A 23,329-nucleotide genomic window follows, 5' to 3' on the forward strand; every position below is an offset into this window, starting at 1 on the left:
GCAGAGTAAGATGCTGAAAGATACAATGGATTACCAAACACTTAACCAGACCAAGAAACAGCACTTTCTTTCCCTAGTGTTTTCTCCATTAATAAAATAGTTTCTTCCCAATAAAATTTACCAGGTGTTCAAGGAAATTTAGTTTTTTGTTTGTGGTTTTTCCCACAAAACAATTGAAAACAGATGGTGTATTTCTTTGAGTATTACATGACACGAGCCTATAGAAAACTTACTAAAAATTTATCTCTGTTGTCTTGGAATGTGTGTTGGGGTTGAGGGAGGGGGAGTACATGTACTGCAGAACAGGCAGTGGAGATTTTTCTATGTATCATGAATTCAATTCATTTTTTAGATATAAGGTTGGCTCTTCTTTTTGGGCTTCCAGCTTGATCTTGGGCAGTGGCACCAAATATCTTCATTTGTAAATACCTGGGATATTTCCCCCTATTTTATAATGCTCAGCAGCATTACCACCACCTAATCCAGCCATTGCAATGATGGTCCTTGGTTCTTTTTAGACCCCGGCATATATCCACCTTAGTTCCTGCCAGCAGGTGTTGCCATTGAACTAAGACTCTCCGGGCAGAAGATGTGAATGCAGACTTTACTACATCCCTAGTCTGGGAAGCAGGGTCCAGTCTTTCATGCAGCAGCAGCACACAGTGTGCCACTGAGACTCTAGGACAGCTATAAATTGAGATTTTTGCAAACTTTAAAATTCAACATAATATAATGGAATTGTCTTAAAGCCTTTAAAACTGCATCTGTTAAAGAGATTTATAAAAAAGGAATTAAGGGACTATTAATTTACAAGGAACTACATTGACTTATTTTGCTTGAATTACCTGTACAATATTGGGAACTGTAAAACTTTCAGGCTGTGTTTCAAGTTTGCATTTGTTTTCTCTTTGCATTTTGTTCCATTTTTGTTTTTGCTCAAGACCTTCAAATGACATGCGATATCCCATGAAGTGTGAGAAAATGCACCGTTTAGGATGGAGACCAAAGGTTTCTTGGAATGAAGGAATAAAAAAAACAAGTACGATAACTTTTTTTTGTTGTTAATGCATGTGTTTGTACTATATTTCAAAGGACTTTTTAAACTTTTTTTTTTTCAGAAATCTTGTTACTGGTTTTACAGCCCTTTTAAAGTAGCAATGCATCTTGCTCATTCAATTTTTATCTTTAAGGCATCTGAATGATCAGTCCAGATGCTTCTTTCACCCATTTGCAGGATGACGCAGTAAGGTTCACCTAGCCTAGCACATGGGTTTCGTGGTTGGGTGCTTGTTTTGGACATACAAGACTAGCGCCCAATGCAGTAAGGAGATTAGTGCACTTAAAACATGCCCTAACAAACATGAACTCTCTAGTGCCCCCAACACATGCAAATTCCATATAGATGAGGACGTTAGCTATTACAGCCTGATGCAGGAACATGCTAGGCGCTCAATGCATACTTTTTAACACGGGGGAATTTAACTCCAGCCCTGGAGGTGGAGTAAAGTTAATTTGCAGTCAAGGGCTTATGAGAAACATTATAAAATATGGTCCTCTGTTGCAATAAATGTCTTCCTCCTTAGTATTACCCCAGCTCTTGAATTTACTGTTCCCTGTACGTACCCGAATCAGTCCAGACAGTGGGTTGAGCCTCCTTTCCAGCAGGTGGAGACAGACTAAACCTGAAAGGATATCCTATATGAGGACAGAGCCTATCCTGTTCAGTATTCGTCTGTCTCCAGCAGGTGCAGCAGCTCACCCTTCGGTTCTCTGCCTTAGGCTAGCAGCCTTTCCTTCTTCTTTTCCTTAGGCTCAAGCAAGTACTTATTTGTAGTCGTCTTTCCTATTTAAAATAAAAAGTTTTTGTTGTTAGTGACTTTTTTTCTTTTTTCTGTGAGGGAGACGGCTCAGTCTCCCAGCTCTTGCCGGGCTCAGGGGGGCTTTGCCCCTTGTGCGCTGCATAGCCTGAGTCCGTAAACGCTTCCAGGTGTGGGGACCGAGTCTCTCCGAGTCTCGTCTCCCCTCCATCTGGCTGCCAAGAGGGTTTAGAACCCGCTGTTGCGCTCAGTAAAAAAAAAAAAGGTAAATTTAAAAGTTTCAATAAGTTACAGGTATTCCCCTACCTCTAACTTATTTGCAGCAGTAGACCAGTATTTTTTACTTTTCTGGTCCTAGCAGGCCTTGAACCGGCAGCCAGACAGGCAGGAGTCAGCAGGTTTCCCTCCTGCTTCACTCCGGGCCTGCAGGCTGTCAAAGCTTTTTTTTCTACTTTTTTTTCTTCATTCGTGGCTCTGCTTTGCCACGACAGGCAGCCTGCCTCTCTTGTGGGCTGCCCTCTCCTTGTTTTTCGCGTCAGGGCCTCTGCTCTGCTTGTCTGCCGGGTGGGGAAGGCCCCTCCTCGGCAGGACAAGAAAATCTAGCCCGGGGATAGTCTTCCTCCGGCATGGCTAGGCCGTTCCCGGGTCGGCAAAGCCCGGGAACGGTGGCCATTTTGGATTTTTCAGCGGCTCCGTTTTCGGAGCTGCCTGAGGCTGGGGGGCCGGATTTTGTTGAAATACCCCCTTCGCCCCCCTCCCCCCACCCCACCTGCGGGAAATCCAGGCTCCCTTTTTCTGCGGAATTCGTCCTCCTCATGCCCCCCGCCAAAAATCTCTCGCTCCGCGCTATTGACTCCTGGCCCGGCTGCGGAGCCCCAGGGGCCGGCTCGTGTGCGGGTGGTTCCGGGGGTGCCCTGCCTCTCCGGGGGATCCAGAGTTCCCGGACCCCGCCGTTTCCCCGGATTTGGAGGATACCCCCCCCCCCCCCTCTGGAGGGAGATGACCCCAGAGCCCTTCGTTTGTTCCGTAAGGAGGAATTAGAGCCCCTCATCCCTTTCGTCCTGCAGGAATTGGGCTTGGAGGGTCCCACTCTGGATAACCTGATGGACTCCCTGCCCAAGGATATGAATCCGGTCCTGTGGGGGCTCAGGGCTCCGGCTACCGCCTTTCCCTTCCACCCCATGCTTAAGCTCCTGATCCTGTGGGAATGGGAGGCCCCCGAGGGAGCTCTCTGGGTGGGGCGTGCCATGGGCAAACTCTGTCCCCTCCCGGAGGAATGTTTGGAAATGCTGAAGTATCCCTCTGTGGATTCTTATGTTTCAGCGGTCACCAAGCACACCACGAATTCCGGTAGAGGGATCGATGGCTCTCAAGGACGGACAGGATCGTAAGCTAGAGGCTCACCTGAAATGCATCTTCGAAGTCTTGGCTCTCGGAGTCTGGGCGACTTGCTGCAGCAGCCTCATGCTGCGGGCAGGCCCCAGGTGGGTTCAACAATTACTCTGCACTCAAGAACTTCCGCCTGCAGAGGCAGAGCAGGCTGAACGTCTAGCAGCAGTAATCGCTTACGGGGCAGACACCCTCTACGATCTGGTCTGTGTTCAGGCGAAGGCGATGGCTTCAGCGGTGTCTGCCCGGAGGCTCCTCTGGCTACGCAATTGGTCGGCCGATCAGTCTTCCAAAGCTCGGTTAGGCACGTTGCCTTTCAAAAGTAAGATGCTTTTTGGAGAGGACCTTGAGAAGCTTATGGATTCCTTGGCTGACAACAAGGTCCATAAATTCCCGGAGGACCGTCCTAAACCTACCCGGTCTTACGCACCCTCTCGTTCTCGCTTCCGGAGTCAGCGTCGTTACGCTCCGCGTGGGTGGGGTGGTTCCTCGAGGGGTTCTTCTCGTGCTCAGTCCTGGTCGCAGTCCTTTTATGTGCGGCAGCCTTTTCGTGAGGGCCAGCCCGCGCGTACCACCCCTAAGCCTGCCACGCAATGAAGTTCAGCTGACTCATTCCTCGGTCCCTTACCTCGGCGGTCGCCTCTCCCTGTTTTTCGAGGAATGGGTCAAAATCACGTCTGATCAGTGGGTCCTCGACATTATCAGAGACAGGTACACCTTCGAGATTGTTCGTGACCTTCCGGATCTTTTTCCTTTCTCGCCATGCGGACGGTCCAAGAGGGACGCGGTGGAACAAACTCTCTCCAAAATCCTGGATCTGGGCGCGGTGGTTCCAGTCTCGGAGAGGGAGCTTGGTGCCGGCCAGTATTCTATTTACTTCATCATTCCCAAAAAGGACGGATCCTTTCGCCCGATACTGGACCTCAAGAGGGTCAATCGGGCCCTCAAAATTCCTCACTTCCGCATGGAAACCCTGCGAGCTGTCATAGCGGCGGTTCATCCCAGAGAGTTTCTCGCTTCGCTCGATCTCGCAGAGGCGTACTTCCATATTCCCATTCACCGCGACTACCAGAAGTATCTTCGCTTCCACATTCTCAATCGGGACTTCCAGTTTCGGGCACTTCCTTTCGGTCTCGTGACTGCGCCTTACACCTTCACAAAGGTCATGGTGGTGGTCGCGGTGGCGCTGCACCGGGAGGGAATCCTTGTCCATCCCTACCTGGACGACTGGCTCATCAGGGCCAAGTCGGTGGCTTCCAGTCAACAGGCGGTGGATCGCGTATTATCTCTTCTCGCTTCCCTCAGGTGGATAGTGAACTTCTCCAAGAGCAACCTTCAGCCCTCCCAGTAGTTAGAGTTCCAGGGAGCCCACTTCGATACCCGAATAGGCAAGGTCTTCCTACCGCGTGCGCGCGCTCTCAAGCTAATTGGGCAGATCCAGAACCTGATTGCCTTATCTTCCCCGACGGCCTGGGACTACCTGCATGTCTTGGGATCCATGGCTTCCACCATAGACCTCGTCCCCTGGGCTTTTGCTCATATACGTCCGTTACAGAAAGCTTTGCTATCCCACTGGCAGCCGGTGTCGGACACTTCCACATAGTTCTCCCGCTCTCGGACTCTACAGTCGGCGACTTGCAGTGGTGGCTGTCGCTACCTCATCTCCTCCAGAGGATGCCTCTCGAAGTGCCGCAGTGGACGATAGTGGCCACGGACGCCAGTCTGTCGGGCTGGGGTGCGGTTTGTATCTCCCAGTCCACCCAGGGAACCTGGGCCCCAACTCAGTCTCGCTGGCACATCAATCGGTTGGAGACCCTGGCGGTACGCCTGGCCCTTCAGGAGTTCCTCCCCCTTCTTCGCGGCAAGGCAGTAGGAGTCCTCTCCGACAACTCTACCACAGTGGCCTACATCAAACGCCAAGGGGACACTCTCAGTCCCCTGGTGGCCCAGGAAGACAGCCATCTCTTCACCTGGGCGGAACGACATCTGCAGTGCTTGGCGGCCTCCCACATTGCGGGCAAGGAGAATATCCAGGCCGACTTCCTCAGCCGAAAATCGCTCGATCTGGGGGAGTGGGAACTCTCGGTTGCGACCATGGCTCTGGTAGTGGACAGGTGGGGTCCCCCCCACCTAGACCTCATGGCGACTCTGCGCAATTCCAAAGCCAATCGGTTCTTCAGCTGCTGGAGGTCGCATGGCTCAGAGGGTGTGGATGCTCTGGCCCTGCCTTGGCCAGCGGACGTCCTCCTGTATGTGTTTCCCCCGTGGCCCCTGGTGGGAAAAGTTCTCAGAAGAATCGAACTCCACCGGGGACCAGTGATTCTGGTAGCACCCGAGTGGCCGCGAAGTCCGTGGTTTGCAGATCTCATCAACCTGGCGACGGACGGACCCCTGCGCCTCGGTCATCTACCTCATCTCCTTCGACAGGGGCCTGTATTTTTCGACCAGGCCGATCGCTTCTGTCTAGCGGCCTGGCTTTTGAACGGCGATGCCTGAGGCATAAAGGGTATAAGGAGGAGGTCATCTCCACCTTACTGCGGACCTGGAAACAGTCAACTTCCCTGGCCTACGTGCGCATCTGGAAAGTTTTTGAGTCTGTTTGTGCGGAGTCGGGTATCCCAGCCTGCTCCGCCTCAGTCTCTATGGTTCTTTCTTTTCTTCAGAATGGTCTCTCCAAGGGCCTCTCCTTCAGTTCTCTGAGCGTCCAGGTCTCGGCGCTCGGCTCTCTCTTGGGTCAGGTGGAAGGTCATTCCCTAGCGGGCCATCCGGACATGACTCGGTTCTTGAGAGGCATTAAACATCTCCGTCCTCCCTCTCCTGCCACGTGTCTGTCGTGGAGTCTCAACCTGGTCCTTCATACTCTCTGTGCGGCTCCGTTTGAACCTCTTCACCACGCTACGCTCAAGGACCTCACACTTAAAACTGTCTTTCTGGTCTCTATCTCTTCCGCTCGGCGGATCTCCGAGATTCAGGCGTTGTCTTGTCGGAGCCCTTCTTGCGTTTTTCTGATTCAGGGGTCTCTCTCAAGATGGTTCCTTCTTTCTTGCCTAAAGTTGTTTCCGCTTTCCACGTCAACCAGTCTGTAGAACTCCCTGCGTTTTCTCCAGAGGAGATTGCGGGTACGGCTTGGGGCGATCTCAGTCATCTAAATGTTGAGTCCTGCTTCGCTATCTCCGGGTTACCAATGACTTTTGCATTTCGGACCATCTCTTCATCCTTTGGAGTGGTCCCAACCAAGGTAAACCGACTTCTAAGACCACGATTGCACGGAGGTTGAAAGAAGCCATATCTTCGGCATATCTTTGTCAAGGTCGACTGGTTCCTGAGGACCTGAAGGCTCATTCTCTGAGCTCTCAGGCTACTTCTTCGGCGGAGAGTCAATCTGTCTCTCCGCAGGAGATTTGCAGGGCCGCCACTTGGACGTCCTTGCATACCTTTGCTCGGCACTGCCGTCTGGATGTGTATGCTCCGGTCTTCGGTTCCTTTGGGCGGCAAGTGCTTCAAGCCAGACTGTCTCGGTCCCACCTGGTTTAGGGAAGCTTTGGTACATCCCACTGTCTGGACTGATCCGGGTACGTACAGGGAAAGGAAAATTAGTTCTTACCTGTTAATTTTCGTTCCTGTAGTACCACTGATCAGTCCAGACGCCTTTCCCTGTCTCTTTTTTATGTCCTCTCGAAGCTTGTTTCTTACAGGTTTGCAGATTCTATTACTCCCTGTGTTGTGCAAAAATACTGAGCAATTACACTGGAAGCCTTGGTCGTTTTTTCATACCAAGTATATGCAAGAGCATATAGATATACCATGTTTGTCTTATTGTTCTATAGTTGCTCTATTGAGCTTTATGATTACTTGCTTGATCCTATTTGGGTCTTGTTATTTTTTCTGCTTTGACAATAGTTATACTGAAGGGTTACAGGATAGGCTCTGTCCTCATATAGGATATCCTTTCAGTTTTAGTCTGTCTCCACCTGCTGGAAAGGAGGCTCAACCCACTGTCTGGACTGATCCGTGGTACTACAGGAACGAAAATTAACAGGTAAGAACTAATTTTCCTTTTGCGGTGTTTGAAAAATTGTGCTCAAAATTGTGCTCAAAAAAGAAGTGCATGTTTATGACTGCACAGTTTAGATGCCCGTAGTAATGGGCACCTGATATAAACTGCAGCATTAAAATCAGCACGTTAGCAAAATAATCAAAGGAAGCACAATCAAAATGGACACTCGCATTGCGCACCCGATGCAATAACTTCTTTTGAGCACCAGAGACACAAAGTTACCCTATAGTGCACCCCTTTTTTTACACTGCCTCTCATTTAAATATTGCATCAGGGTGAACAGGGATGTCACTATTCACAGGTTAGGAAAAAGGGCGTTCAATACAAGTGCCCATTTTCAATGCATGTCTTATTTATTTGCATTTCTTATATACCGGCATTCGCGATGGGAGTCGCATCATGCCGGTTTACAATAAACAGGGTGTGACAAAAGGATAAATACTTAAAACACTTAACATTAACATGTGATAGAATAGGAAGATAGCAGTTACAATAAAACAGGGACATAATGCAACTTGGATTGTAGAGAAGGTGAAAGAGAAATTAACAATGAGCTAAAAAAGAAATAGCCAAGGTAATACAACCAACCTGCCAAATAATGTCTTATTGCATCAGCCTCATAATTTAAGAACATAAGAAGTTGCCATACTGGGTCAGACCAAGGGTCCAACAAGCACAGCATCCTGTTTCCAACAGTGAGCAATCCAGGCTACAAGTACCTGGCAAGTACTCAAACACCTAAGTAGATCCCATGCTACTGATGCCAGTAATAGCAGTGGTTATTCTCTAAGGGGCAGATTTTTAAAAAATACGCGTGTGTGTACTTTTGTTCGCGCAACCGGCGCAAACAAAATCTGGGGTCGGCGCGCGCAAGGCTGCGCAAAATCGGCAGCCTGTGTGCGCCGAGCTGCGCAGCCTGCCTCTGTTCCCTCCGAGGCCGCTCCGAAATCAACTTTTTTTTTTTTGTCGTCCCCCCAGCCCTACCTAAATCCCCCCCCTACCTTGTTCGATGGAGTAACGCCTGCCGCTGGCTTGCGCGCGCCACTGTGTTGGGGCACTGGGCCATGCCCCGGACCGCCGCAGACACACCCCCCTGGACCGCCCATTTTAGCAAGCCCTGGGACTTACGCGCGTCCCGGGGCTTTGCGCGCGCCGGCGGCCTATGCAAACTAGGCGCGCCGGTGCACGTAAATCCAGCGGGATTTACGCGCGCAGGGCTTTTAAAATCTACCCCTAAGTCAACTTGCTTTAATAGCAGTTAATGGACTTCTCCAAGAACTTATCCAAACCTTTTTTAAACCTAGCTACACTAACTGCACTAATCACATCTTCTGGCAACAAATTCCAGAGCTTAATTGTGCGTTGAATGAAAGAATTTTCTCCGATTAGTTTTAAATGTGCTACTTACTGACTTCATGGAGTGCCTCTTAGTCCTTCTGTTATCTGAAAGTGTAAATAATTGATTTGCATATACCCATTCTAGACCTCTCATGATTTTAAAGATCTCTATCATATCCCCCCTTAGCGGTCTCTTCAAGCTGAACAGCCCTAACCTCTTTAGCCTTTCCTGATAGGGGAGCTGTTCCATCCCCTTTATCATTTTGGTCGCCCTTCTCTGAACCTTCTCCATCGCAACTATCTTTTTCGAGATGTGGTGATCAGAATAGTACACAGAATTTAAGGTGCAATCTCCGCAAGGAGCAATAGAGGCATTATGACATTTTCTGCTTTATTCACCATTCCCTTCCTAACATTGTTTGCTTTTTGACTGCCACAGAACACTGAGCCAATGATTTCAATGTATTATCCTAGATCTTTCCTAGGTGGTAGCTCCTAATATGGAACCTAACATCGTGTAACTACAGATAGGGTTCTTTTTCCCAATATGCATCACCTTGCACTTGTTCACATTAAATATAATCTGCCATTTGGATGCCCAATTTTCCACTCTCGCAAGATCTCCTCCTGCAATTTATCACAATTTGCTTGTGATTTAACTACTCTCAATAATTTTGTATCATCTGCAAAATTGATTACCTCTCATCGTATTCCTTTCCAGATCATTTAAAAATATATTCAAAAGTACCAGTCCAAGGCACTCCACTGTTTACCCTTTTCCACTCTGAAAATTGAGCATTTAATCCTACTCTCTGTTCCCTGTCTTTTAACCAGGGTTCTTAAAAAAAAAAAAAATAAAAAAATTGCTTATCTTCTTTATAATGCTTGTGTTACTATTGGATCTGTGAACCAGTAAGAAAATGGAGAAAAGTCTGGACAAAAACAGGCATGATAGTCCTGAACATTAACTGTAATAAGGCTTATTTTAAGATATTCCTGCAGGCTTTTGTCTTTTTGACAAACAGAAATAAATCCATCCAATTCATACCGGGTCATTCACCAAAATGAGTTTTGGCGTTAGGGCCCTAACGCCTGCGAGAACGCCATAAAACATGCAATATTTATTGCAACGTGTGGCACGAATGCAAATTTTTTGAATTTATTCTAAGGGGCGGGGGTTTAGGCAGGATAAATGAAAATGAGGGGCATTATCACACCGTGCGATAGCATAATTCACGCTTTTAACACCGGAAATAACTACACCTTTTTTCCTGGCATTAAGCTGTGCGATATGCCTGAAGTGGAATTTGCGATATCACAAATCCAGTTTTGGGCATTTTCAGGCAGGGGTGAGGAGAAGAGCGAGGGAGAAGGGTGGAGTGGAGTGAGAGAGCGCCTCTGGGATGGCTAGTAACTGGAGGTGAGGTTTTGGTGGTGGTCAAGGGTTTTGGGGTCAGTTTTACATGCACAGTGAGATGTACAAACAGCACAGTATACATCAGTGAAGATTTGACATGATTTGGAGTGAGGAAAGTCACACAAAGATGAGATTTCTACAATGTTTTATCGCCCCAAAACCCTAGACCACCAACAAAATATCACCTCCATTTACTAGCTGGCCCTCCCATAGTATAAAGAGTTGACTACTATGAGAGCCTTATAACAAGTCTCTGTCTCGCCCAAAAGTGAGAAATGCCTGTCTGGGCACTTCAACATGCGAAGTACAAATATCGCAGGGTATGATAACTTTAATGCACAGCGCGATAAAGTATCTATGTGAAGCGATATGGTGCTGTAACTCTTGAATTATAGCCACGCTTCTTTTCCTTATCACGGGCATTATTCATGCAAAAATTATCATATTTTGATGAATCTAGGCCATAGTTTGTTAAAAGAAGAATATATGTCATCCTTACCATTTATTTTTTAATCTGCATATTTTAACTCTGTTTTCTCTGTTTCATTTTAGTTGAGTGGTATGAAGATAATTTCTACAACTGGAAGAATGCAGAAAACGCTTTAGAGCCCTTTCCTCTAGCAGAATCATTTTTTTCAAAGTAACATACAGTAGCATTAAAGTGAAGGAAAATTCTACCTCATAAGCAAGTAGAATAATTGATCAACAACAGACTTTGAAGTGTCTATTTAGGAGTGTTATGTTGCTGTGATATACTGAATATAGCAAATCCATTAGGCACCCAAATATGAGAAGTCATATTTCAGTAAGCAGTAATACCCATCCTGTAGCAGTTAAAATATTTTTACTGCCAAATCATTAGTTCTGAAAATCTTCACGTTGTTCTCTTGAATCCCTAAGGGTGGCCATATTCAGAACAGTATCACTAATGACCTTACATGCAGTGGCTTCTAACTAGTTCATGCAGTATATGCGATGTCCTTTCGTATACCAAAACAACCATATAAACCAGTCTGAACTAGTTGGCATAAATTTAATCCTACCTATCTTGATTTGCACTGCCTTCAGAGATCAAGAATTTGTATAGCTCTTTTTAACATGTTTAAAAAAATACTATTTAAAAACATTGTTATTGTATAATGGTACATGTTTCTATGGCTTTTGTTTAAAAGATTATAACAGTTAAAGTAGCATGGTTGCCAAGTTAGTATAGTTGAATGTGTGGCAATAAAGGTCAAAGTAAGTATATAAGATGATATGTTTTTATTGGATTTACTTAATACATTTCTTGTCTAGCTTTCGGCAGCTCAAAACAAAATGAGCAGGGTATTATAAGGGAAGTTCAGAAATATCCAGGAATATAAGATGTTTGAAGTTAAAATGCTTAAATGCTTAAAAAATAAGGATTTAACAGACTTGGGGTTTTTAAGTTGCTTTTGGACATAATTCTGCTGCCCCTTTAACACAGCAAAATTACCTCACTTTCCCATTTAGCCTATTGTGATGTAATGTATGGTTAGTTGTATATTTGGGGAACCTCCTCTTTTTGTTTTGACCTGATGAAAGGAATATTTCCCAAAAGCTAGCCAAGAAATACATTGTTAATCCAATAAAAAGGTCTAACTTTAGGCTTTTATTTATGAAACTTTATTGCCACAAAAGATTATAATGAAATTCTACATTGTTTGGCACACTAATTTATGCTCTTCATACCTCTACTATGATCAGCACTCCGTGTGGATCAGGCACAGAAGAGGCCCACTTAATTTAACCCTTGAGGACTTTAGTTTAGCATTCTAATGCCATGCTTCTCGTGGACAAGCAGACAAATAGCCACACAAGTGGGTGGCGGCGTCCACAGCATCAGGATGGAGCACATTTTAAGATTGTGAGCATGTGTAGGATTTCCCATGCTGCTGCCCTCACAGGGGTCTTCTCAGTTTTGTTTTGTCCGCTTCTTCAATGGTGGGTTTTTTCTCGGTCATGCATTTTTTAGTTTTCTTCAAACATTGGAAGTTCTTCAAAAAGATTGATTTTGTTTGTCTCCCCAGTTTGTTCTTCAGAGTAAAAAAAAAATGTAGATTTTTTTTTTCTTTATCTACCATCATAATGTCTGAGAAATCACCAAGAACAGGGAAAAACCATTTTAAATTGTGCTCAAATGTCTTCAGAAGATGGCTAATCAAGACCAGCATGATTTATGTTTAAATGGGTCTATCACAGAACCCTGAAGAATGTGGTCCCTATGGCAGAATGAAACTGAGTATGGGATAATTATCTAAACCAAAAAAGAAATCATCTCTGAAGGGACCAGCACCTGATTTGTCAGACCCATAGGGGAGAAGGAAAGAACCTTCCCTTCCCACCATGCCAAAAAGAGAAGATCATGTAATCGCTTTTCCTCGGTGCCAAAGGAATAAGACACCATGCCCAGAGTCATTCTGGGTATGGTGTCTGAGGGATAAATCTTCAGATGTTATGGAGCAGACTGCACCAATAGTGAAAATGCTGTTGTCATCCACACCAAGGCCAATCAATATGGAACAGGCAACTGTGGTACTCGCTGCTGCAAAGCCTCTCAATCTATATCAATCCCCAGAGTCAGATTTATTATGAGAGAAAGTGCAGTCTACACTTCCACTTCCTCCTCAAGAATGCCACTCTTTCAAAAGTTGGGGTCTGATTTTGTTAAAACCTATGTTATAACTTCCATCTTTCTCTAGGTGTGACTCTCGGAGCCCATACCAGAAAGACTTTATTCCTAAATTAGAGCAGAATATCCTTTAACCCCACTTCAAACGTCACAGGATTTCAAATCTCCTACATCACATGCTACAAGAGAGTCTCCAATGAATATTTCAGATTCTAAGGAGCTTGCTTGTTCTCAGGCCTCTTATTAATATCAGTCTTTGGCAAAATCAGCTGGATTACCATCAGATGTCACCAGAGCCTCCTAGCAGTACTGATCCATAGAGAACATGACATACCAAACTTTTTTAAAATGTATATACATGTCTGAGGTAGTGCTTTTCAAACTTGAAGAGGGCTTTCCAACTTCAGAAGAAGTCCAGAAAGTACTGAAATTTTATATATCTACCAAAATGAGCAAAAGTCTCTTTATATAGTTTTACATCTTCAACGTACGATGTGGAAAACTCCTCCTTCATTCTCCCCTGAATCAGCTATGAGACAAGCAAAAAGATCTAAAACACATTCAAGTGTACTACCAAGGAAAGAATGCAAACTTCTTGATTCTGTAGGTAAACATTTTTCCAGACAGCCAGTCTACGAGCCCGAATTGTGGTACATCCACTACAAATAGTACATTTCATGTTCAATACACTACAGAAGATGAAGTTTCTCAAGATAAAAAGCAAACAAGATTGTCATCTCTCCAGCCCGAAGAAGAGCAATGAACGAAGCACTTACCAAGCTCAGTTTACAACTCTTGACACAGCTTCTAGATAGTCAGCTGCATTAATATGAGTTTGAAGGCTAGCATGGTTAAGAACATTAAGACTCTGAGAAGACATCACGAAATTCTAGTGAATATTTCATCTGCTGGAGAAAATTTTTTCTCCAAATAAGAAAAGGAAATGTCCTCCAAACCTTAACATTGGCGATGTGGAGCAACAGTCTCTAAGATGTTCTCATCAGTCAAAATATATATGATAAACTTATCTAGTTAGGAGATAGCAACCATATTCTTACTAGAGGCAACATATTATTTCTCAGCAAGCACAACCTCAACCATGTTAACAGCAACCTAGATCTAAACTTGGGGATAAAAATCAGCAAACAAACTCATCAGGTTTGGCAAAAAAACAAGCACTGTTTTTTTTGACTGCCACATGCTTAATCATGCCAAAGTATGGATAGTACTGGTGGGGGGGTTTTATTATTTTTACCATTAATGGTTAAAAATAAAACCTACTGCAGCCAAATGGGGTTTAAAAATAATTTAAAATAGTTATCTAAATTTCCTATCTTTACCCCTCCGATGAGTCCAAAGCTTTATCACTCCTCAGAGCAATTTAAAAATTCTAAATCAAGAAATCACCTCTCTACTTCATACAAAACAAATTGAGCTTATTCTTCATCTGAAAAGAGGAACAGGATTCCAAATATTTCCTAATTCAGAAATAAATCAAGCAGCCTTTGTCTAATTTTAGACCTCAAGAACTTAATTTCATATATAAAGAGAATCATGGTGAACTCTTAACTCATCTCTCTCACTTTTGCTAAGAGAATTGGTTGATCACGCCAACTTTAAAGGATGCTTACATTCACATTTCTATACACAAGAAACCTAGGATGCATCTTTGCCTCAGTCTCTATGGTCATCACTACCACTAGAGCATTCTTTCCTTTTAGTTTGGCAGCAGCAACAAGAGTATTAACTAAGTGCTTAATGGTTTTAGCAACTCATATGAGAATGAACAATGTTTTTCTCTTTTCATACTTGGACAACTGGCTCATATCAGGCACCTCCTGTGATCAGCCTGATGGAATGTTCCTTACATCTAGAAATGTTTACAATGCATGATATTTGTAGTTAGTCACAAAAAGTCCAGTTCATACCATGTCATCAGTTAAGAGTGTTTAGGAACACATCTGAACACTGTACTAAGGAAAGCTTTCCTTCTAGAATAAAGACATTTAGTTTCCATACTTCATGCTGATGGCGAGACAATGGTTTTTCATGAAGATATTAGGCGATAAGGCAGCTACAATCCATATCAGCCCTTTTGCCTATTTAACATGCCATTGTGCTTGTCTCATGATCGAACTCTGATGGAATCAAAATTTAGATATATCACACAAAATTCAAATGGTAATGGTCTTGTGAGAGAAGAATCACAATGACAGACCCAAGCCTCAAATCTTACATGAATGACTTACCTTTCTAATCTCAAGTGCAAAAGGTTTTAACAATGGATGCCTCCAATCAGTGATGGGGAGCCCTTCTGGACATCTTATGTTCCCAAGGTGTATGCACAAAATGGGAAACATCTCTTCATCTCAACCTCCTATAATAAGAGCCATGTTCAAGGCACTGAAGGTATTCCAACCCATTTATTTAAGTATTCAATTTATATTCTGCCTTTCAGACACTTCAGATTATAGTCAGGTACTGTAGGTATTTCTGTGTCCCCAGAGGACTCTCAATCTGTTTGTTCATGAGGCATTGGAAGGTGAAGTGACTTGCTCAAGGTCAAAAAGAGTGGCAGTAGGCTTTGAACCCTGGCTTCCCTGATTCACAGCCTGAAGCTCTATTCACTAGACTACCTCCACTCCATGGTTGAAACACTCTATAGTCTATATACAGACAGACAATGAAATAGCAATGTTTTATATAAACAAACAAGGAGGAACCGGCTCAAAGTTGCCATGCAAGGAAGCCCTCAGAATATGAAATTGAGCCCTGCTAAGAAACATTTGGCTGTTGGGCAATTTATCTTCCAGGGCAAAAACAATAGCTTATATATTGCATTATCACCTTCAAACTTATGAGCACTAGAAAATCTTTCTCCATGGGGAATCTCCACATCTAGCCTCTTTGCTTCTCCCCTCAACCGCAAACTACCCCTTTATTCCTGCAAAAACGTAGCTCAGGAGAGCTATCGCAAAAGCACCAGATGCTTTTGCGATACCTTTGGATACTTGCCAGGTTTTTATGGCCTGGATTGGCCACTGTTGGAAACAGGATGCTGGGTTTGATGGACCCTTGGCCTGACCCAGTATGGCATGTTCTTAAGTTTATGTATGTATTTCTGAGCACCCCAAACAATTGTACAGAAAATCAGAAAATACTGCTTTTCTGTATTTCCTCTGACTTAATATCAAAAAATCTCCCTCCTTGACAAAGAGCTGTCAGACCTGCCCTAAGCTCCCTCCCTCTGTCCTGAAAGAGGATTGGTCCTTTCACGGACATGTGACAGGAACAGACCAATTGGCAATAAATGAAGGAGTGAATAAATTAATATTAAGTGCCCGACACTTTAATATTGATTTATTCACTTGTTCTGACCTGCCCTAAGCTCCTCAGGAGGAGGGAGCCTAGGGCAGGTCAGACACGGGTGCGGGCAGACAGGTTCGGAAATGGATGCTGAATTTATCAGCGCCCGTTTCCCTAACTCATGGATGTGCACCGGTTAAGAAAACGGATGCTGGGACGCACGCTGTCAAGGAAACAGTAGGGGCAGCTGCCTCTCCAGGACATAAATTGAACAGAAGCTCCTCTTAGACACTCTCATTTACCCAAATTGAAGCCTCAAGGTTGAGTGATAAATCTGTCCTGCAATAAAGGAAAACTCAACATCAGCTGCTGGCATTGGAACCTGCCTCAAACAATCATAAGTCTGCTATTGAGACATAGGAAGCATCGAAGTCCAAGATGCGCTTCAAGATGCACTCGATGGACTCCCTCACATCTCAATGCATCAACCAGCCATCCTAAAATCCCATTGATATACAGCACAAAACAAGTGTGGTTGCCCATTCGAAGCTGATCACTTTGATGCAACAGATACATGAATTGACAAAAATATTCTCTCTGTACACACCATTGAAGCATTCGCTACACCAAGCCCTGAACCAAAATTATCGAGTTGCATTGCCTACACAGTTGTATGCAAGCCACTCTAGGCCAGCTGCTTGAAAGGGTTATTTTACGTCTTCTCTCTACAAAAAGAAGAAAGCTCCTATTGAGATGTGGGAACCTATCCTTGTCCCTGAAGAGGATGTTCCACTAACTACACCAGGTCTGAGGATATGCCAGTTGCTGAACCAGATTAGGTCTAGTGAGAAACTTCCTTCCAGATACACCTCACCATACGTTGCCGTGGAACACTTGTCATATTCAGAGTTCTTGGAAAAGACTCCCACTTGAAAGTCTTCAGTTCCCTCCAGATAGTGGATGCTCTGTCTGATCCACGACTGATCTACAACTAAGAAATACAGAGTCCACAAATCTTCTGGGTTCAGAGTCATGCCCAATCAGTGAGCTGTCATTGAGTCTACACTGAAAATGTCTGTTAGACAGTTTTGGCAAGAAAGTCTACCAAAGCTTCATGCTTGCTGCTCACAGTTCTAAATGGTGCAATATCCTCATGAATGAATTCTAAATCTGTAGGCTTTTCTATAACCTGTAGAAGGAGTGTCTTATTACCCACAACAACTTTTGAAGGCAGAAGTTTCTGGCTACAAATTTTTCAGCTCCATTTCATGCGTCTCCTTGATTTCAATTGGAGCTCAGTGTATGACAGCACATGGCTAGTGGCTTCCAAGTTGATGTTCACAAGAAGTCACCCGACCGGCCTGATCTCTGTGACAAATTAAGAAACTGAGTGTAGCAGTCCAACCCTCTCAAAGTTCCCGAAGGACCTTTTTTGCTTACAGTCATACTTTCACAGTTCCGGCCTTGTCAGCAATATTGCCTATCGCCTCTTCTAGCCCAACCTCAGCAGTCACTTTGTGTCAGAATCTGCAGCGAAAGCACCATCAGCCTATGACTACACCACATGCACATCATAAACCTATGCCCAGTTTTTCATCCCTCATAAACCCTACTGTTGCTTTAATATTTTTATATATAGCTCCAGTCCTCCTTACCCTGTCTTTCCTGAATAGTTATAGCCTGGCATAACTGTGTCCCAGTCATAGTTTTCCATGTAACATATCTCCATGACAGCCAGTACATCCAAGTCAGCCTCTCATGACTGCCTCTAGATCCTGGATTTTATTTCCCATTCTGCAAGAATTAGTGTACACAGTTTTGTAGATGATTTTTTTTTTGTTTTGTTTTTGTTTGGTTTTGGGGGGGGGGGTTGTTTTTTGGGGTTTTTTTTAATATAATTTATAGACAAGTTTTATTTACCTGAGGACATTGTTCAAACATTTTTCATTACAACTCTTGTAGTTGACTGCCACGGTCGCAGGAAGTGCCTCAAAAGTTTTATTCCTGGCATAATTATCACCTTGGCAAATCACTTTCCAAAGCACTTCCCCTCCCCCCCCTTCCCCCTGGGTAATCTTGTCCCTTCATCCTTCTTCCTCTCCCTATGATATCCTTCAACCACCAAGGGAAATCAGGAGCAGCCTTTACCTGCTGCCACTGATTCTTCTACTATTGACTTCATTCTACAATTGGAGGCAGGCAGAACCCCAGCAGAGGAGAAGGCCTAAGAGCATGCCAAACAGCCCCAGGGTCCATCAAGCCCAATATCCTGTTTACAATCTAGATCACAAGTATGTGACAGGATCGATAGATTCCAAGCTGCTTATCCCAAGAATAAGCAGTGGAAATCTGCAGCTCCATCTTATTAATGGTTTATGGACTTTTCCTCCAGGAACTTGTCCAAACCGATTTTAAACACAGCTACACTAATAGCTTTCACCACATCCTCTGGCAATGAATTCCAGAGCTTAATTATGCATTGAGCAAAAACAGATTTTCTCTTATTAGTTTTAAATGTATTACATAGTAACTTCATTGTGTGTCCCTCTAGTCTTTGTACTTTTTGAAAGAGTAAACACTGATTAACATTTACACTTTCCACTCTACTCATTATTTTATAAACCTCTATCATATCTTCCTTCAGCTGTTTTTCTTCTCCAAGAAGTCCTAACCTCTTTAACCTTTCCTCATAGGGGAATCATTTTGGTCACCCTTCTCTGCAAGTTTTCTAATTCTGCTATATCTTTTTTTGAGATGTGGTGACCAAAACTGCACACAATACTCAAGATGAGGTTGCACCATGGAGTGATACATAGCCATTATGATATTCTGTTATTCTCTATTCCTTTCCTAATAATCCCTAGTATTCTATTTGATTTCTTGGCTGCTGCTGCTGCATACTGAGCAGAAGATTTCAACATATTAACAATGACCCCTAGATCCTTTTCCTGAAGTGATGTCCCTCTCAGAATGTTAACATTGCCTAGATCCAGAGTATGACCATTCTACCTGTGGACAAATGTCTCTGCATTCTCAAGGCTTCAGAGCAGCCAAAGTAGATCATCCTGCCACAGTGCACTGTCAAACCTTGCATTTTGTAGCTATATTTTGGGTTGTTATTTTCCCTAAGTGCATCACTTTGCACTTGTCCACATTAAATTTCATTTGACATTTGCATGCCCAGTCTTGTAATGTCCTCTTGCAATTTCTCACAGTCCTCTTGTGATTTAAGAATTTTGAATAATTTTGTGTCAGACAAATTTGATAACCTCACTTGTTACCATTTCCAGATCATTTATAAATATATTTTAAAAAGTAGTGGACCCAGAACAGATGGCTGGGGCACTCCACTATTTACCTTTCTCCATTGGAAAAATTTACTGTTTAGCCCTGCTCTCTCTTTTCTATCTTTTAACAGTTGGCAATCCACACTAGGACACTGCCCCATGACATTTTAATTTCTGAAGAAGTCTCTCATAAGGAACTTTGTCAGATACTTTCTGAAAATTCAGATCTATTATATCAACTGGCTCACCTTTATCCAGATATTTATTTATGCCCTCAAAAAAATGTTGAAAATTCGTGAGGCAAGACTTCCCTTGGCTAAATCCATGTTGGCTTTGTCTCATTAAACTATGCCTATCTATATGTTCAGCAATTTTGTTCTTTAGGATAATTTCTACCATGTTGCCTGGCACAGATGTCAGACTCACTGGTCTATAGTTTCCTGGGTCACACCTCCTTGCCTCCCTTTGCTGGCTGGAGGAGATTCTGCAGTCCAGGGAGAGTGAGGGTGGTGGTGGGGTGAGGTGGGTTGGGGGAGACCAGATTTTACAGTTGCAGTGACTGTTGCACGATGCAGCTCATCTCCCTATTGCTGGCTTTGGCTGGCCTAAGGAAAGATTTCACCAGCACACTGATTGGGAAACGCTGCCTTACAGTGAAAAAGACTTTCAAGAAAAGTAACCTAGGAAATGACAACAGATGGCCAATGGATTCATCCAGTCTGCCCAGTTATTCTGGCCTGACTAAGGATATATCCCAACTACCAAGTCAGTTTTAGCTTTTTACCATGCTATGTAAATGGGTACAATTTCCCATACATTATCTAATGTCCAGGCATGCCCCTCTCTTCTCTGTCCACTCACTCCCTCTCTTTCCTGTGTCTTGCATCCAAACTTTGGAGTTGTCATCTTGCTACCTGTGTCCCATGACCTGAACTGTACCCAGCTGGTTTTTGGAGAGCTGATGCCTGTCCATACCAACCCAGCTACCTTGTGGCCTGCAGTGTTACGAGGTTGCGCTTCCTTCATCTGCCCCATGTTTTCTTATCAGCTTGCTGGATAATACTCAGCCACCGCAAACCTGCCAGCACAGACCCAGTTGGTTTCTGGTGAGTTTTAGCCTACTGGTTTCAAGTCTGCTACCTTATGACCTGCAGTCTCCCTAGATTGTTTTCTTTATTAAATATAATTGAAATGTGAAATTGCACAAAGGCTTTTTCATCAGTGTTGCTAATTGTATATATGCCAGAACTGTACATTGAGCATTAATTCTGGGATCCTGCTTTTTAGGATTCTTGGGATTGTTTTTTATATCATAGAACTCCAGAATTTTGTATGGATGGTAAACATTTGAATATGGCTGTTGGTCAACTCACTGAAGAAGGCTGCATAGCACATATAAATTGCAGTCTCTTAATTATCTTTCAGAAAGACTAAAACAGATTATATTTTTGAATTGCTGTTGTTAAACACCTGGTACCAGAAGCTGTGTGTTTTTGAATAGGAAGATTTTTACAGATCTGTTCTTGCTTTTAATGTGATATGTAGGGCTCTACTAAATAGCAGAATGAACCTCAGATAGCTGTGACTGACTCGTGTATAACTAATAAAAAATTTCAAGAAACAGCTGATTGGTAAGGCCCTAATCACGATTTGAAAATTGTACTTAGGGCTTTTGTGGTGATGTAATAGTGGGAACTGATCTTCTTTTACTACTATAGGTATGACATCTGAAACCATGTTCCCGTTATCTTAATATGCTTAGAACAAATTATGTGGTAAATTTTTTTTTTGTTTTATTTTATTTGCTTTTTTAATAAAAGGGGTTAGTGCTAAATGCACAGCCTTCTAGGCTGTGTGATTACACTGTTCATTTGCAGTAGTTTTAATAAGCATGGTGATCCTCTTTTAAAAATATTTGCAATAAAAATGTTTACAGACAAACTTATTTTTTGGTGATAATTTATACTAATATATACTTGAGTAGATTATATTAATATATTTTTAATATACTTGAGTTATGTTTGAGCTACAAGTCCATGGTAGAGACATTTTTTTTTTACTGTTGGATATACATGATAGAATTCAGGAGAAACTGGAGCCATATCTTAAGCAATTGTTCAAAGTTATTTCTCAGCCTTGTAACATTTTTACTTCAGGTTTTCAGGATGACTTGGCAAGGGAGTCAAACACAGAACAATGACTTTAATATTCAAATTAAATGAATATTATGGATGATTCAGCACTCATACTTTATATACAAGTTGTTACAAGTTAAATGTTGAAAATGTGTACATTAATCTTTGAATGTAATTTAATATGCAAAGTTGTAAATTATTTAAATAGCTTAATTCACATTAAAAAGATATGATACTATACTGAAATGTTGGAAATCTTTTTTTCTATGAATTATTAATTGTCCACAGTTTCATAATGCTACAGGCACCATAACTGCTTCATAAGGCTTGTTGCTTTGTGAAACTGTGTATAGGACCTTTCCCTTCTCTCCCTCAAGGGGATGGGAGTTCAGCAGTGAGCAAATTTGGTCCTGTACCTATTAATCCCAGAAACTGGAGATAATGATCACTGCAGTCTGGGCTACTGAAATAAAGATAGGTAAAATGAGGATAATTCTGCAGGGTTGGACAGAGTAGCTGTACATAGACTGAGTAGAGCTGTGAGAAAACATGAGGCAGAAACTCCCAGGCACCCCTGCTTCCAAGTCAAACCAACTGTACTGAATACATGATACATCAGCTGAATACAGCTGTACTTAATACAGCAGAAGTTGTGATCGTGCAGCTTGACCACTTCTTGGTAATATAACAGCAAACAAGAAACTATGCAGAGTAAAGCATGAACACAAGCATTACTAACAGAAACAGACAAAGCTGCTGTGGAAACAGGACAGCAGTGCACAAACGGGAGACAGGACACAATTTTCAAAGAAAAGTATGCATGCATTTACATTTTGAAAACTTGCAAAGAATGTGGGTAAAAAGTACCCGTGGTCTTTGCAGCTCAGCAGGTTGTATGAAAATTGCCTCATATATTTTAATATTTTCATTCTTGCTCCGTATCTTGCCTCGCTTTTATTAACCATTGTTCTGAGGGGGTTAGGAAGTTAGAGGGATAGGGTAAGTGACAGATGGGATATTGAGAGGAAAGAGAATGAACACGAGACTGAAAGCTACAGAATGGGAAGAGGGCAAGTAAATAACAGAGTGGGAGAGGAGGAGTGAAGAGCCTGAGAGGGTTATGGTGAAGTGGTTAAGAAATGAGAGGGTTTTGAAGATTGATAGAGGTTTATTGAGTGAGTCAGGAACGTGGAGGGGGGAGAGACGAATGATGGGGTTACAAGAGGGTGAGTAATGGAGGGACTGCTGAGGGGGGAGAGGAAACAGCAGGCGGTTACATGGGCAAGGTGAGCAAATGGCAATGTAGAAAGTTTCTCTACATGGTCCTTAAAGTGTTTGAAACTTTAGATTGTATATGTTTTGAAATTGCAAAAAATTGGATTATCCAAGTTACCATGCCATTCCCTGTTTCTCTCCCCTGCCCCAAAATAAAAACTTTACAATATTCTTATGCTTCCCTGGGGAAGGAAGGGGTATGCTTTACGACATTATTTCTGTTTCAGAGCCAAGGCTGCTGCAGTGATTGCAGAGCAGTAGCCTGAAAACATTGATTAGCTTGAATCCCTGATAGGCTAGCCTATAAGCACAGTGAATTTTCTTCTAAATAATTCAGAAGGGTTAATTAATAGGCAGCCATAATCAAACAAAGTAGATTAAGAGAATGAGACTTCTTGCTTTTTAATCCAATGTGCAGACTGTCTTCGAGCAGTTTGCCAGAGCACGAGCCACAGATAAATCAGCTCTTGTCGCCTTCCCCACTGGGAAAAAAAAATGCAGTGATCATGCTCTCCTTGCCTTGTGTGTCATGGGATAGCACGAGGATTCCTGCAATGGTAATCCCCCTGATTAGTCTCACCACTGCCTATGTAAACCCTGCTTGGCCCCAGCACTCCCTTTGAGGCAAGCAGAAAATAAAGAGCAGGGGTAGAAT

The 23,329-nt window shown here is 43.3% G+C and overlaps 1 protein-coding gene across 2 annotated transcripts in view; it reads left to right on the forward strand.

Moving 5' to 3' along the window:
• Window positions 1-14,689, forward strand: part of TGDS (TDP-glucose 4,6-dehydratase) — a 100,784-nt gene extending 86,095 nt beyond the window's left edge. For both annotated transcript variants that reach the window (XM_029604740.1, XM_029604741.1), the window contains exons 11-12: window positions 942-1,039; window positions 10,571-14,689. In XM_029604740.1, the coding sequence (XP_029460600.1) occupies window positions 942-1,039; window positions 10,571-10,662 (190 nt within the window). In that variant the 3' untranslated portion in view covers window positions 10,663-14,689. The remainder of the gene's footprint in view (window positions 1-941; window positions 1,040-10,570) is intronic.
• The last annotated feature ends 8,640 nt before the right edge of the window (window positions 14,690-23,329 follow it).

Source organism: Rhinatrema bivittatum, chromosome 5, assembly GCF_901001135.1.
Source record: "Rhinatrema bivittatum chromosome 5, aRhiBiv1.1, whole genome shotgun sequence".
Taxonomy (NCBI): domain Eukaryota; kingdom Metazoa; phylum Chordata; class Amphibia; order Gymnophiona; family Rhinatrematidae; genus Rhinatrema; species Rhinatrema bivittatum.